Genomic DNA, 17014 nt, shown 5'->3' on the forward strand with positions numbered 1-17014 from the left:
GGAGGAGTATTGGTACTTGGTGGGGATATATTATTTTGGTTTTTCATGTTACTATTTTTTCCTCTGTGACTTTGATATGTAAATTTCTTTCGTAGCTTCTGATTCTTGTGTGAGACTTAAGCCTTTCTTTCTTGAGTTTAGATCTGCTTCTTTTTATACTTGATTTGCCTGTGTTGTTTTCTTATTCAGTATGAAAACCTGGTTGGTTCAGGTTCTCTCTTTTGACTTGATATTGGAGGGGACTGATGGCTTTAGTCCAGCTACACAGGAGTTCCCATAAAGGCCCAAGTCAGATGAGGATCAGATGCTCTCAGGCTTCTTCCTAAGATCTGGGTCCCTCTAGTCAGAAGGCACACTAAAATTTTGGAGGCTTGCTAGGTGGAGGTTGGATTGGGTAGGAAGAGACCCTTAGGGGTGCTGGGGACTACTGGGAGGAGCTGGGAAGAGGCCCTTAGGGGTCCTGGGGACTAGGTCTGGATGCAAAGGATCAGGAAGCAGTGGTGGCTCTGGGTGGGGAGGTTCACCCCAGTGTCTGGGGTGCCAAGACAAGAAATGGGCTACTACCCAGGCTAGGAGGAGGCAGTGGGGAAGCTGGGAGGGTGAAAGAGGCTGGGGGAGTCAAGGCATGGTGGGCATGCTGGACTTACCCGGGAAAGGTGCTACCACCAGGACACCAGAGGCTGTGCAGCCCAAGAAGCAAAGTAAGGTGAGGGCAGGACCTCCTCTACTTTTTAAAAATCTTCTATCACATCTCTGAATGTGACATACCAATCAAGAAGCAAAGGACAAGAAAATAGCTTCAAGCTTCTGAAAACATGCCTCTCTCCAGCTCTGTCTCTATTCTCATTCTCCCTAGAATACCTAAGACCATACCACTTTTCCCCTTCTCTTTATTCAGTTGCTTATTTAAGTAAAACATTAACTTTTACATGCTCCTACTCAAATACAGTGAGCTCCAAAACAAACAATAGCAGGCACATGTCACATTAAGAACTAAAATAATTGGGTTAGAAGCCTACAATTTGGATGAAAAATAACCAACAACATAACCCAGGTTTAGACATTCTTCTCCCAGTTGAACAGTAAGAGTAGAGTTTCTCCTAGATGATCACTGGAGCACAAATCATCACTTGGTAATACCCACCCCGTACCTCCCACTGCCAGCTCAGCTTCTTTCTAAGCTAAATAATGCAACTGGAAGACATTAAAATGTAGGCCACTATCAGAACTAGAAATAGAGTAGATGAGGCTAAAATGGGAAGTAAGCTAAAAATTTGAGAAAACAAATGAAACATGAAAGATTAGTAAAAAGAGTTCATTTTGGAGCAAGCATTCAGAATGCTATGACTAGATAAATTACCTAAGAATTAATAAAAACTAATAGCAAGGCATAATACTTAACAATTTTTAAATATATAATAGTTCACAGATTGAATCTAACTAAACAGTGACATGAAAAGTCAGGATACAAAAATTAAAAAAAAAACAACAGAAAATCAAGGTACTATAATTTTTGCCTTACCGTTCTAGCTTGCTGTAGAGTGCACATAACACATTGTACTTCTTCAACAGTCTGGACATAGCATTATCAACTTTGGTACTGGTATCAATTTCCTTTAGTAAGTCAAAGAATTTATAGACACTACAAAGAAAAGAAAAAGTACATCAGTATCAAAATTTGCTTTATTTCATTTTTAAAGCACAGATATTTCAAGTCAAAAGATTATCCACTTTATGGCAACTTACTATATGTCCTTTGGAAAGATTTTATTTATTTATGCACTTTTCTAGAAGCAACCCGCGTTCTAACACCTATATATCGCTGGTTATATCTAAAGTTAGGAATACAAAAAACAAAACAAAAAACCCAACAGAGGTCATGAAAAGACATATACATATATTTATTTCTAAACAAATCTATGTGGGTTTTTAATTAAATTTATTTTAACTGATACACTAAAAACACAAGAATTTTATGCCTTAATGAGGTACCAGGTAATGTTTTCATATATGTATATACATTACACAACGAGGGTAAACATATCTCCTCAAACACTAATCACACACAAGGCAAAACCATTCAAAATTCACTGAGATTGCTAAGACACACAGTACACAATCACTATCTACAGTCACTTACTTATATCTCTGTGTTTTTAAAATAAGTTCACATCAATTTATTCAATTCTAACACAAAACCAAATGGCTCATTTTAGTGCTTCCTTTCCCATATTCATAATTCTGTATTTTTAATTTATTGCTCATTAGATCAAATAGCCTGTAAGGCTGGATCCCCAAAGCCTTCCATGCCTCCATGTGGAAAGTCTCCTCTCCTACTCAGACTAACTCCTCACTGTGCACTGTTCTCACCCTTCCCCATACCAGGCTTTCCTCCTCGACTCCCTTGTACTATGCCTCCCTAAACTAGCTGCCCACACACTGTACTTGGTGTAACACTGCACACCACACAGCCTATGTCAGGCTACCCAGCTTATGTCAGGTTGCTCCACCCATGTGGCTGCCACCATCATGTGAATGTCTTCCTCATCTCACCTTAAACTATCATCTTTTCTGTATCCTTGTCATTTCCTTACCATATACTGATAATTCTCTGTCCTGCCGAAGGTTTTAGGACTATATGGTCAGAGAAGGGAAAAAGAAAGCTGACTGAAATTTTATGTTGTTTAATGACTTCTGATCACTCCTTTTTTTCCTACAAAAATTAATCTTTGAAGTGCTAATACACACTTTTCAACAGGACACTGAAGATAGAAGTAATCAGATACATCTCATACATTAATTTTTAATTATGTTTGTATAAGAACATACCAAAGCAGTTAAAAGAACCAAAGAGCAGTCAGTAGTCTATTTATGGATTATCCAACAATCAGTAGGAACATCAGAGAAGACAGATGAGGTAGCATAAGTCTACATTCCCAGCACTGGTGAAGCTGAGGTGTATCACTTAAGTACAGAGTTTGAGAACTACATGGGCAACACAAGGAGGTTACACTTCAAAACAAACAAGAAAGCCTGAGCTAATTAGCAAGAGACAAAGAACACTCAAAAAAGAAGTTACTAAAAGTTCTCATTGTGTAGAGGGATGGACAGTCTTGATAAGCTATATAGAGGAGCAAATAAAGAAGCAGAAATAGAGGGATGAAGAGATGGCTCAGTGGTTAAGAGCTCTGGCTGCTCTTACAGAGAAAACAGGTTTGAGTCCTAGCACCCACAGGGCAGATAACTGTCTGTAACTCTAGTTCTCAGGGATCCATCACCTTCTTCTGACCTCTGTGGGCACTGCATGACACGGGTGCACTTACACACATGCAGGCAATACACTCATATACATAAAATAAAAATAATAAATTTTTTAAAAGAAGCAGAAATGGCAGAAGACTGAGCAGATCAGGATATTGGTTATGAAAAAAATGCTTCTAAACTTTCCACTTAATTGACTTTAGGAAATTAGTGAGAAATGCTAACATTAAGTTAAACACAAAGGATCTGGGTCAAATGATGAACTGGTATTCTCTCATAGGACTCTTGATTTAAGGTTACTTACACTGCATTTGTTTAGAAGAGAAGAAGGGATGGGAGAAAACGAGAAAGAAGACTGTGAAGTACATGTACAGAGTCCTGAACAAAAGAATCAGTCTTGACTAGTTCACATCCTAGTTCACGTCTGTCCTAAGAGCACCATGGCAGGTATGAGCTGTTAGAACAAAGTCTCTTTTGGAAGGGAAATTTGAGAGAAGGAAAGAGGGGAGGGAGGGATTAGTGCCTGTGGTATTACAGGTACTGACTCTGTGAACTCTTTATGCTATTTATATTCTTTTTGGATATGAGCATACAAAGCCTTTGTTTCCATATTGTATTTAAAAGGCAGCAAAAAATATTTTAAAATATAATGATTTATGGACTGGAGAGATGGCTGAGCAGTTGAGAACACTGGCTGCTCTTGCAGAGGACCCAGGTTTGAATCCCAGCATCCACATGGTAACAACCATTCATAATTCCAGTTCCAGGGGATTCAACACCCTCTTCTGGTCCCCCTCATGCATTGCACAACATGGGTGCACTTACATACATTCAGGCATAACATTCACACATAAAATAATCATAATAAAATAAAAAAAAATTTAAATATAATTTAATATACTTCATTTAACTAAAACAAAACTTAATTATATTTAATTCTAGATGACTTTATTTAAGAACTATGTACAATTACCATTCTGTTAAATGTATTTACTGCAGCTGTATTTTGTAAATATACCACAAAGGAAATAACAGAAGTCCTTTAAGTTTTTCAAAATAAAGTTTGTGAATTACTTGGGCAAAAATTAATATACTCTTAAAGCCCAAAAAAATGCAATAAGGAACTACTGGGTCAAGTATTATAATCAATAAGGAACATACAGTAGTTAAATTTTGTTATGATAGACTCATTGCTTTTTTAAAAGATTTTCTTCAAGATTTTAAGTGTGTATGTGTGTGTGTGTGTGTGTGTGTGTGTGTGTGTGTGTGTACACCTGAGTACAGGTGCCCCCAGAGACCAGAGGCAATGAATCCCTGTGGAACTGGAGTTACAAGCAATTCTAATTGGGAACCCAACTCAGGTCCTCTGCAAGAGCAGTATACACTTAACCACTGAGCCAGCTCTCCAGCCCTAAGACAGACTTGCTACTTTTATAAAGGTTTTAATATACAGTAAACCTACGTTATAAATTTTTGCTTTTTTGTCCAATTTACCAACAGCTAAGACTACAGATGAAGAGAAAGGGACAAACAAAAATTTTTCACAGGATACCAACTGTGCAACGGGTTTAAGAAATGAAGCCTAGTAAACCTTAGTCCATCCCAGAGAGAATGACAATTCACTACTTGTCCCAATCCCTTATGTCTGACTTAATTTTAGCATTTTCACTAATTTCCAAAATTTATGAAAAGTTTAAAAGTACTTTTGAAGTGACAAAGGCCTAAATTTATATAAGAAATTTTACCTGGTTTCTATGTTTTTCTGTAGCTCAGTAAAAGTGAAAGGCATCTCATCAAGGTCAACTGCTGCAATAAAGATGCAGATGCCCCAGAGTTCCTTCTTCTTTTGAATATGACCTTCCTGGGGAACAAAAACAGTCGAAACATTTTATTAAATCATTCACACATTGAATACTATGTTAAAGCTGAATTAGATATGATTTTTTCTCATTAAGTAAAATAAATGTTTTTAAATCCTTATAACAGCACATACCTAAAATTATTTCATTCTTTTCTAAAAATATTTTATTATTTTTATTTTATGTGTATGAGTGTATTGCCTGTATGTGTGTGAGTGCACCCGTGTTGTGCAACGCCGTGGAGGTCAGAGGAGGGCTTCGGATTCCCCTGGAACTGGAGTTAAGGACAGTTTGTAGCCGCCATGTGGGTGCTGGGAATCAAATTGGGTTCTCTGCAAGAACAATCAGTGCTCTTAACTGATGAGCCATCTCTCCAGCCCCAAAATTATTTCATTCTATATTAATGTAACAAGCACTCAAATTTTAGATTATAAGGCAAAAAAATTACAAAGGTCAGAAAATGAAATAAAAACTTTCTGTGGAAACCTCAAGAGCCAGACAGTTTTTGGAAACAGTTTCCTTTCTTCATGTCATTAAAGCCACATTAAAAGATTTTAGAATTTTTAACATAAAACTTGAGGGACTTTTATTTCAGAAAAAAGAAAAGCTGACTTGCTTATCAGATTATACTCCCTTTGCTATAATTCATTCCTGTATTAATTTGTTCAATCAAGTATTTTCTAACCTTGTAAATTTCTTTTTAAAATATTTTATTATTTTTATTTTATGTGTATGAATGTTTTACCTGCATGTATGTAAGTATACCATGTGCAGGCAATGCCAAAACAGGCAAGACGGTGTCAGATCCCCTGGAACTGAAGTTACAGGACAGTTGTTAGTGGCCAGTCATGTGGGTGCTGGGAATCGAGTCCAAGTCCTCTGGAAGAACTGCTGAACCATCTCTCCAGTCAAGCTCTTTGCATAGTGTTCAGTATATAGCTAGTAAGTGATATTTAATGGCTAACATCATCACCAGAATGTTATCAGAACCCTTGCCCCTCAACAACATTCTCCATCTTCTAAATCTATAAATTTAGTAGGTAAAATTTGGATCATATTAAGATGAAAAGAAAAGAAGTGTTAGATTATCTAATGGTCTAGTAACAAATAGGTGAATCTATTTGCTGAAAGTACAAATATGAGATACAATTTCACACAATTGGGACTCTCACGCACAAGCTATAGGATAAGGAGTTTCTGGATCATCAAACGTCTATGGATAATAAAACGTTCACCATCATCCAACTCTAGACCTTTCGTTTAAGTGCTTTAAAATATAACTGCACATCCTAAGAGTGGTTGAAATAAAAAGAGACTGGCAATATCAAGACTGGTAATTAAGTAGTACACTGAGGCACTGAAACACCAATGACAGACTGTAAAAAGGGGGTAGCCACTCTGAAAAACAAGCTTGGCATGTTACTATAAAGTTAAATATACACTTTTTTCAACACATAGCCATTCAATCACAGATATTTATGCCAAGGAGAAATGAAAATTTTATTAAGGAATTCTCCCAACAGCTTCATTCACAGTAGTCCTAAACTAGAAACAACTCAAATATCCAAAAACAGATGACTCTGTAAACAAATTGTAATATAACCACACAATGAAATGCTATTAAACAAAAAAGGAAACGCCTAATAAATGCAATATAGTAGAAGTCTCAAAATTATTACACTGAGAAAAGGCAAAAGAAAGGAAGGAAGTATGCTGATAGCTTTAGTTGTCAACTTGACACACCTGGGCAGCGGGGGAGCCTCAACTGGGGAGCTGTCTCCATTGGACTGGCCTGTGGCCATGTCTATGGGGTATTTTCTTGATTGTTTGTTGAGTGATGTGGGAGGGCCCAGCCCACTGCAGGCAGTGCCACATCTGGGCAGGTTCTGTACTGTATAAGAAAGTAGTTTGAGCATGGGCCAGAGGAGCAAGCAGTAAACAGCATTCCTCCATGGTCTGTGCTCCAGCTCCTGCCTCCAGGTTCCTACCCTGAGTTCCTACCTTGGGCTTCCTCAGTGATGAACTGTGACCTGGGAGACGTAAGTCAAATAAACCCTTTCCTCCCCAAGTTGGTATTGGTCAGAGCACTTTGTCACAACATTGGAGAAACAAACTAGAACAGGGAGGGAGGGAAAAACATTGTATGGTTCCTTTCATATGCAGTTCTAGAAAAGGCAAAACTAATCTTTAAAGTCAGAAAGATCAGTGGCTACCCAGGGACCAGAGGGAAGTGTCAGAGAATGACTGCAAAGGAAAGCTTTCTGCTGTGATCAGAAAATTCTAATCCTCAGTGGTAGTGATTATATAGGTAGGTATATCCATAGAGACTTTATTTTTATTTTATGTTTATGAGTGTTTTACCTGCATATATATGGTGTACCCATTTGTGCAGTGCCCAAGGAGGCCAGAAGAAGGTGTCAAATCCCCTAGAACTGGAGTTACAGATGGTTGTTAGCCATCATGTGGGTGCTGGGAACGGAACCCAGGTCCTCTACAAGAGTAGTCAGTGTTCTTAAATGCTGAGTTATCTCTTCAGGCCCCTCCCCATCAAAACTTTTTGAACTACATATTTAAAACTGATACAGTTTAGTGCAGGAAAATTTTAACTTGATAAAATTGATTCTGAAATTACATTACACACTTGTTATTTCTGCAACTGCACATACAGAGTATACTAATGTAACTGGCTCAATGTTACAATAACAATGACGTTTTCATAAAATAAAAATCAGCAGCCTCTGCCTCTGTTTTGCAATAAGGTTAATTTCTTGGTATGAAAGGTTGTTTGCCTCTACGATAGTAATTCCCAACAATCCATACTTTTTTAATTTTTATGCTTACCCCATCATAGCTCTGGCTTGCTTCTTTGCCCTCAGCTATATATTTGTTGAATATAACTGCCTCAATGGGTCCGCTAATAGCTGTAATAGCTGCCACAGTCCTTTCTTTTCCCTCCCTCCCTTCCTCCCTCCCCCCTCCCCCTCCCTCTCTCTCTCCCTCTCTCCCTCCCTCCCTCTCTTTCTCTTGGTCTTTTAGAGACAGGATCTCCCTGTAGCTCCTGTTGACCTAGAACTATGTAGACCAGGCTGGCCTTAAAGTTGTTATTTGCCTCAGGATGACCTTGTACTTCTGATCCACATGCCTCAACTCCTGGGTACTGGGATTATAGGCATGTGCCACACCTGGTTTATGTGATGTTGAAAATCAAACCCAAGTCCTGTTGCATGCCAGGCAAGCACTCTACCAACTGAGCTGCAGTCCCCTAAATGTTAACCAGATTATATGTTTGTGTGTGTGTGTGTGTGTGTGTGTGTGTGTGTGTGTGTGTGTGTGTGTTTCTGGGACTCTAACCTAGGTCCTCACATATTATACACAAGCGCCCTACCACTAAGCTACATCCTGGAACCTTTACATTTATTTCCTTCCTTCCTTCCTTCCTTCCTTCCTTCCTTCCTTCCTTCCTTCCTTCCTTCCCTCCCTCCCTCCCTCTTTCTTTCCTTCTTTCTTTCTTTCTAAGAGAGAGAGAGAGAGAGAGAGAGAGAGAGAGAGAGGCACACATCTGTAGGTCAGAGGTTGACTTTGGCTATCTTACTTGATTGTTCTCTGACTGCTCTCCACTTTACCTTTTGAGACAGGATCTCTCACTGAAGCTGAAGTTTGCTGTTTCATCTAGACTGACCCCAGAACTCTCTTGTCCCCCTGCCCAATGTTGGGGTTATAGGTGCACACCACCACACCCAGCTTTTTACTTGGGTTCTGGGAATCTGAACTCAGGTCCTCATGCTTCCATAGCAAGCATTTTACACACTGATTGATCTCCCCAGCCCTTCATTTTCTTAAATGGTATCAAAGAGTAGAAGTTTTAAATTTTGATTAAACTAAATCTCGTTTTTTCTTTTTTTGGTTCTGCTTTCAGTGGTAATACTTACGAAATCATTGTCTACCACAATTTCACAATGATTCTTCAGTACGTCATACTCAAGAATATTAAGTCTATGATTCATTTGAGTTAATTTTTATAAATATTATGTGGTAGTAACTGAATTAATTAAATTTATATTTACTGTGGGAAGGGTACAAACCATAGCATTTATGTGGGGGTCAGAGAACAAGCTGCTGGAGTTGGTTCTCTCCTTCCACTATGCAAGTTCCAGGGATCAAACTCAGTCTTCAGGTTTAGCAAGAAGTGCCCTTATCTACCGAGTCATCTCCCCAGTCCTCCAAATGAATTTTTTACAACTAGATAAGATATCCCATTACTCTAGCTTCATTTTTTTAAAGGAATAGCCTTCCTTTATTAGACTGCCTTTGTGCTTCTTCAGAAAACAAGCTGACAATACATGTGCCATTTGTTTCTGGATTCTCTATTGTGTTCCTCTATCTACCAACCCCTTGTCTCTTCACCAGCATCACCAATGTCTTAGTAAGTATAGCTCTAAAGGTTTTATTCATTTTTAGTTCAGTTTGTGGTTCAAGATTTTTCTGTCAACCTTACCAAGAGCTCTATACCCTTTTCTAAAGATTTTTTGTGTATGTGCACACGTGTGCAGCATGCATGTATGTGTTCCATAGGTGCATGCGGATATGTGTATATGAGTGTAGTGCCCACAGAAGCCAGAAGCGGACATCAGATCTCTTGATGCTGGTGTTCCAGGTGGTTGTGAGCTGCCTGACATGGGGCTGGGAACCTAACTCAGGTCCTCTGCAGTACCTGTTCTTAGCCACTAAGCCATCTTTCTAGCTCCAAGCTCTAATACTCTTAACTCAATGATCTTAATTTCTCTTTTAATGAGACAGTTGAAGAATCACAATATCTAAATTTTTCTCCTTCAATCTACCTCAGTAAAAGTTTTTTCCTTGGTTTTCGAAGCACTCTAACATCTTCAAGCTCTTTTCTATCTCATAGTTTCCTCAGTATTCCTTAACTCCAGGACTTGTTTCCATCTTTTTTTTTTTTTTTTTTTTTTTTCAAACTAACCAATCTCACCCTTCCTATGGCATCACCATCATCTCCAGGAAGATGTTTCTCAGGTCTCACTCTGCCTTCCAGTTTGCCTGCTCTGTGAGATTCAAGGCCTGATTTTTCCCATCTGACTTACAAACTAAATTTGAAACTGATCTGTTTTCTTGAAAATTATGAAAGGGGGCTCAGAACAGCACTTTAAGAACGATTAAAATAAAAGTAATTACTTTCTCAGTCATAAAAAAGTAAAAAGCTTGTAAAGAAAAATGGGCAAAGAATAAACACTTTGTAAATTTTTTAAAATAGCATTTAAAAAATATATTCTAGGGGGGCTGGAACAATGGCTCGGTGGTTAAGAACTGGTTGTTCTTGCAGAAGACCCAGGCTCAAATCCCAGCACCCACATGGCAGCTAACAACTGTCCATAACTCCAGCTCCATGGGATCTGACAACCTCTTCTGTCCTCCGTGGGCACTGGATGACATGGGTGCACTTACCTACATGCAGGCAATACATGCATACACATAAAAAATAAAAATAATAAAATATTTTTTTAATTAAAAAAAACATTCTGAAAATGCTGAATCTCAGAATAGTGTCAGCTTAAGAACACATTGTCAATATGTGTCAAGATTCTTAGAAGACTTCAGTTTTGCAGCTGTGGATTATCTACTGACAATAACTGTAGAGTCAAAAGCCATGTAACAGATGTTCTAATAATTACTTTTGATTGTTCGGATTTTGAGACTGGGTCTCCCTGTAGCCCCAGGAACTTGACATGTAGACTAAACTGACCTCGATCTCACAGAGCTCTGCCCGCCTCTGCCTTCCGTGCTGGGATGAAAGGCGTGTGCCACCAGGCCTGGCTCTAATAATTACTTATAAAACCAAAAATTAGTGAGGAACACCTAAACAACTTAAGGTAGAATGGTTAAATAAATGATAAAGCTTTATTATGGGATTAATATAAAACCCTTAAGATATTTTCAAGAATATTACAGGGACATGGGAGAATACCCAAGGTACAATGTTTAAGTGGAAAAAAGCATAATACTATAAAATTGTTTGCATCTCTTGATTATAACTTTAAAAAAACAAAGGGTGAGGAAATACATGATTCACACATATGAATATATACACATATATTACCTCTAGAGTTGGTAGGATTATAAGCAGTTTTCACTTTCTTCATTAATCCTAGATATATACTGGAGGGTTTTGGGGGGGGGGTGAGGGAATTGGCATCTTCCTTGTTTTATTTATTTGCTTTTATTGAATTTTTGTTATTTTATATAGAATATCTCAAAAAATATTAATCATCTTCATATCCCTGTCCCCACCAGCACCCTCCCATAACGCCCCCCTACTGGAACCCATATACTCTGTTATCCATGTTAAGGCCCAATGTGTCAAGTCAGTGTCTTCTTTTGAGACAGGATTTCACTATGTAGTCCCAGCTGGCCTGAAACTCTATGTAAACCAGGCTGGCCTTGGGCTGAGAGAAATCTGCCTGCCTCTGCCTCCCAAGTACTGGGATTAAAGGCAGGTACCATCATGCCTGGCCAATTATAAAGCAAGAGATAATCAGTAAAAACTGCTAAATTAATAAAAAGCAGGAAAGAAAAATTGGTAATACGTCTAACAAAAATCTTCAAAATATCAAACTTTAATTATATATATTAACAACTGAAATCAAATAATCAACACTTTATGAGACTACCCATTATGCTATTATTAGTTGAGTTCATCTGAACCTCCCTAATTGTAATACCAAATTAGTGACAATTTACATGTATTTGCTTTGCCACAATGTGCTTGCTTATAAAAGAGCTCCACCAAGTGGTGACAAGAAGTATCTTGGAAACAGAGCTTAAGTATTAAGAAAACGACTACTTAAGCTCTCATAAATTTGAATTGCAATTTCATAAGTTAAAAAAAAATATCCTCTGGAAAGTGAGACTGTCTAGTGGGAGAAAGCACCTGCAGCCAAGACTATGACCTGAGTTCCATCACTAGAGCTCCACAGTGGAAAGGAGAGGACTCTCAGAAGTGTCATCTGACCTCTACACGCATGCCACAGCACAGGCACCCTCCACACACAAAATAAACAAAGTGTAACAAAGAATAATATTCCTAGCCTGTACTTTCTCACTTATGAAAAAGGAAAACTCACCACTAGAAATATGTACTCCAACACAGGGTCAAAAACAATTGCATTAAATGTTAGAGGCACTGTAGAAAGTACTGCAGAAACAGGAGAAAGCTGCTTTCTTCTATGCTTGGATTTCCTCTTCACCAAGGTTTATGTATGAACAAAAGAAATTATAGGCTAATATGCCAATAAACCATATCTCACTTGTACAGCCTGAGCTAGCAGCAGTCTAGTATTGTGGATATTCTTGGATGTGCACAAAAGTAAGATGCAGGAGTGGCGGAGCCACAGGAGGACTGCAAAAGCTAACCCTGCTTGAACTCAATCACATTTCAGATAAGACATGCTGGGGTAAACACCAGCTGAACTGACCATTCAGTTGCACAATACCTTTAAGGGGAGGGTTGACTCTATTCCCTGAAAAACATGTACCTGACAAATTTTGACCCAGCCCACTGCCTAAAGTGGGTTTACCCAGCCCACTGCCTAAGATTCCTTCCCTAAAGAACAGCTACAGTACTCTATATACAGCCTGTGCTCTTACCAGGACTCTGACTGACTTGCTTGTTGATCTTTCTCTATCGCAACAAGTTTCTAAGCACCTTAAGGCAGAAACTTTCTATTTAATTTACCACAGTACCCCTAAAAGGCTAGCACAGTGTCTAGCACAAAAATGGCATTAAATGCATATTTTTTAAAGTTATAACAATGTCCATACCTAACTGTAGCTTTTAGATTTTCTTTCTCTCTTTTTTATTTTTCCTTACCATGGTCAGAGAAGCAAGTGGCATCAGAATAACTAAAGTATAAATCTGTTGGCTCTACCCTGGTTTCTTTAGTTCCTATCCAAACTGACAGTAAATGAGTAGCATCAGCAAAATTAACTCCCAAAGAAAAGACATCACTGAACTCATTTGCTACACTGGGACACAGAAAAGGCCTAGAATTTAGCCTCTAACATTCATATATGATTTTTAAAACAGACAGAAAACTACAAATTTAGAGGAACTTTCCCAACTCAATAAGGAACATCAACAGAAAACCTATAGCTAGTATCATTTATTGATGAGAGCAGAAACATGATAAAAATGTTATCTTTCACCACACTGATATCATACTAGAAGTCCTAAATAATACAATAAAACAAAAAAGAAAATAAAAGATTTACACATTGCAAAGAAATAAAACTGCCTTTGTTTGAAAATTATGATTTATATAGAAATTTCAAAAGAATCAATAAAGAAACTATTGGATCTAATAAGCAAATTTTCAATTTATTTATTTTTATTTTATATGTCTGAGTGTTTTGCCTTCATGTATATAAGTGCACCTGTGCATGAACTGCCTGTGGAATCCACAAGAGGATGTTAGATCTCCTGGAACTGGAGTTATGGTTGTTAGCTGCCATGTGGGTGTTGGGAACTAAACCAGTTCCTCTGGAAAAAACAGCCAGAACTCTTAACTACTGAGCCATTTCTCCAGCCTTCTATTAAGCAATTTTAACAAGGTTATAGGAGACAAGATTAGTGCACAAAAGCCAATCACTTTCCTAGGTACCAACAATGAGCAACAAATGGAATCTAAAATAAATTTTTAAAAATCAATAGAATTTACATGAGCATCCAAAATGGAATATTTACATGCAAATCTACAAACTATATATAAAATCAGTATGAGAAATACTACAAAACTCTAATAAAAAATAAGAGAACAAACAAGTAGAGAGATTATTCCATGCTCATAGAGAGAAGACTCAACATTGTCAAGATTTTTCAGTTTCTTAATTTGATGTATAGATTCAACAAAATGATTCTACAATTTGCAACGTGGTTTGAAATACTTTCCAGAGATTCATGTGTTGAAGACTTGGTCCTCAAGACAACAATGCTCAGAGATAGGGCTTTTGGTAAGTGACTAGATCAAGGAGCTCAATCCATTGACTGGCTCATTGAATGGTCTACCAGGAGATGTTGGAAACTAGAAGGTGGGGCCTAATTGAAGTAGTATGTCATTGGAGCTATGGTAATGAAGAATACGTATCTTGCACCAGACCTGTTCCTTTTACTCTTTCCGCTTCTTGGACACCATAAGACGAGCAGCTTTACTCTACTATACACTCTGACCATGTTTGGCCTTGCCACAGGTTAAAAGTGATGGGCCAAGAAATCATGAATTGAAACCTTTGAATGTATAAGCCAAAATAAACATTTCTTCATTCAAGTTGATTTTCTTGGATATTTTGTCTCAGAAACAGAAAGCAATCATATAAGGAAAGGCATAAGATGCAAACTAGCCCATACAATATTGAAGGAGAACAAAACTGAAGGACAATCAGCACCCAACTTCAAGACTTACAATAAGGCTGAACAGTGAAGATGGTGAGGCATTAGAAAAAGAGAGAAAATAGAAAAAAATAGAGGACAGAAATAGAGTCATACAATCACAGTCTAGTGATCTTTGATAAAGGAGCAAAACACAATATAGCGGAAATGGTATTTTTTCAGCAAATAATGCTAACTATACATTCAAATAGCCCCCAAAAGTTATAGACCTAACCTTTAAAAATATTTTATTTATTATTATTTTATGTGTATAAGTATATTGCCTGCATGTATGTGAGTGCACCCATGTCATGCAATACCATGGAGGTCAGAGGAGGGCATCTGATTCCCCTGGAACTGGAGTTAAGGATGGTTCATAGCCGTCATGGTGCTGGGAATCGAACCTGGGTCCTCTGCAAGAGCAGTCAGTGCTCATAACCACTGAGCCATCTCTCCAGCCCCAGACCTAACCTTTAAACACCTTACAAAATTAATCTAAAGTAGATCAGAAACTGAAAAGAAAAATGTAAAGAAACAGGGCTAGAGATATAGCAAAATGGTAGAATATTTGCCTGTTATGCACAAAACCCTGGGTTTAATCCTGGTACCAGAAAAAAAAAAAAAAAAAAAAAAAAAAAAAAAATTAAAAATAGAGTTGGCCTTGGGTTCAGAGAAGACATTTCAGATATAAAACAAAGGGATGATCTATAAGTGAAAAAATTAATATGCTTAACTGCATTTGAATTTAAAACTTCTAGTCTACAAAATCATTGAGAGGGGAATAAAACATAAGCCACAAATTAGAAGCAAATATTTGCAAAAGATATATCTGATGAAGAACTGTTATCCAAAATACACAAAGAACTCTTAAAATTCAACAATAAGAAAAGACCTCATTAAAATAGGGAAAAAAACTGAAAAGGTGTCTTCTCAAAGAAGATCTAGAAATAGCAAATAAAATGCTGAATACTATATACCATTAGAGTTCTAAATTCAAACAAAATACCATTATACATGTATTAGAATTGAAAAAGTTCAATGCACTGACAACAGAGAATGCTGACAAGGATGTCCAGTATTTCATTTCCTGGCTGTGAATAAAAGATGGTGGAGCCATTTGGAAGTCAAGATAGCAGTTTCTTCAAAAGTTAACACACTGAACATATGATCCAAAAGCTATGCTCCTTGGTATTTATGCCAAGGAGCTAAAACCTACATGCACAAATAAAAAAAAAAAAAAACAGTCTTCACAAGCCTGGCATGGTAGCACATGCTTATAATTTCAGCACTCAGAAGGCTGAGGAAGAAAGATCAGGAATTAAGGGCCAGCCTGGGTTGCATAGTGAGTTTAAAGCCAGCCTAAGCAACTAATCAAAATTCTATCTTGGAAAAAAAAAAAATCTGGAAGCTGAGGAGACAGCTAATGTGACGCAAGCATGAGGACCCAAGTCTGATCCCCAGAATCCATGTAAAAAAGCCAAGCATGATGGTGCATATTTGAAAGCTCAATGCTGAGAAGGTGAAAACAGATAGATCCCTGGGGCTCATTGGCCAGCCAACACAGCCTAATAGGTGAATTCAAAGCTGATAGAAGACCTGTCACAAAAAACAAGGTGAACAGTGCTTGAGGAACAACACCTAAGGTTGCCCTCTGGCCTCCTTGCACAAACATATGCACACAAACCCACAGAACGCCTATAACACACAAACATGTACCCCCATCCGCACACACAAAAACATCTACACATGTATGGTTATAGCAGCTTTAGCCATAACTGCTAAAATAGAAAGAAACCAAAATACTTTTCAAAAGTGGAATGGATAAATTGTGGTACAACTAGACAACAATATATTCAGCATTAAAAAGAAATAATCCACTGAACTATGAAAAGATGTAGAAGAAGCATAAGTGCATATTATGAAAGAAGCTCATCTAAAAGGCTGTTCACTGCTGAGTTACTACATTACATTCTAGAAAGTAAAAAGAACAATAGCTACCAGAGATTGTAAGGAAGGCAGATAAACAAAGACAACGTGTAGGGCAGTGAAGTTATTCTATACAATACTTCAATGGCAAACACATCATTAGATGTTTGTCAAAATCAACAGACTGTAAAATATCAAGATTGAACCCTGATGTAAACTATGGACTTGGGGGTAATAAAGATGGGCTAATGTAACTGCATCAACTGTAACAAATGTACTACTCTGGTGGGAATATTAACACAGGTAAGGCACAAAAAAATAGGGACTAGTATTACTGTTAGATCTGAAACAACTGAAAAACCAGGGGCAGGGGTTCTGGTTAAAGAACCCAAGACACTAGAGATTAAGCAAAGAATAATAACCCCTAAAAGTCAGGAATCATAAAGTGTATGTCACACAAATACTCTAACTTGCTAAGGAACGACTACAGGCAGGAGTACAGGGAGTAACCAGAAAGCAAGCATCTTCGGGA

At 37.7% G+C, this 17014-nt stretch overlaps 1 protein-coding gene across 1 annotated transcript in view; it reads right to left on the minus strand.

Annotated features, from left to right (window-relative positions):
• Rb1 (RB transcriptional corepressor 1) overlaps nt 1-17014 on the minus strand; it is a 162304-nt gene that overhangs the window by 130093 nt on the left and 15197 nt on the right. Inside the window, exons 2-3 of the mRNA XM_008824409.3 lie at nt 5007-5122; nt 1523-1642 (exon numbers count right to left, since the gene is read on the minus strand). Of these exons, the coding sequence (XP_008822631.2) occupies nt 1523-1642; nt 5007-5050 (164 nt within the window). The 5' untranslated portion in view covers nt 5051-5122. The remainder of the gene's footprint in view (nt 1-1522; nt 1643-5006; nt 5123-17014) is intronic.

This window comes from Nannospalax galili, unplaced genomic scaffold (genome assembly GCF_000622305.1).
Source record: "Nannospalax galili isolate Female #2095 unplaced genomic scaffold, S.galili_v1.0 scaffold388, whole genome shotgun sequence".
Lineage (NCBI taxonomy): Eukaryota > Metazoa > Chordata > Mammalia > Rodentia > Spalacidae > Nannospalax > Nannospalax galili.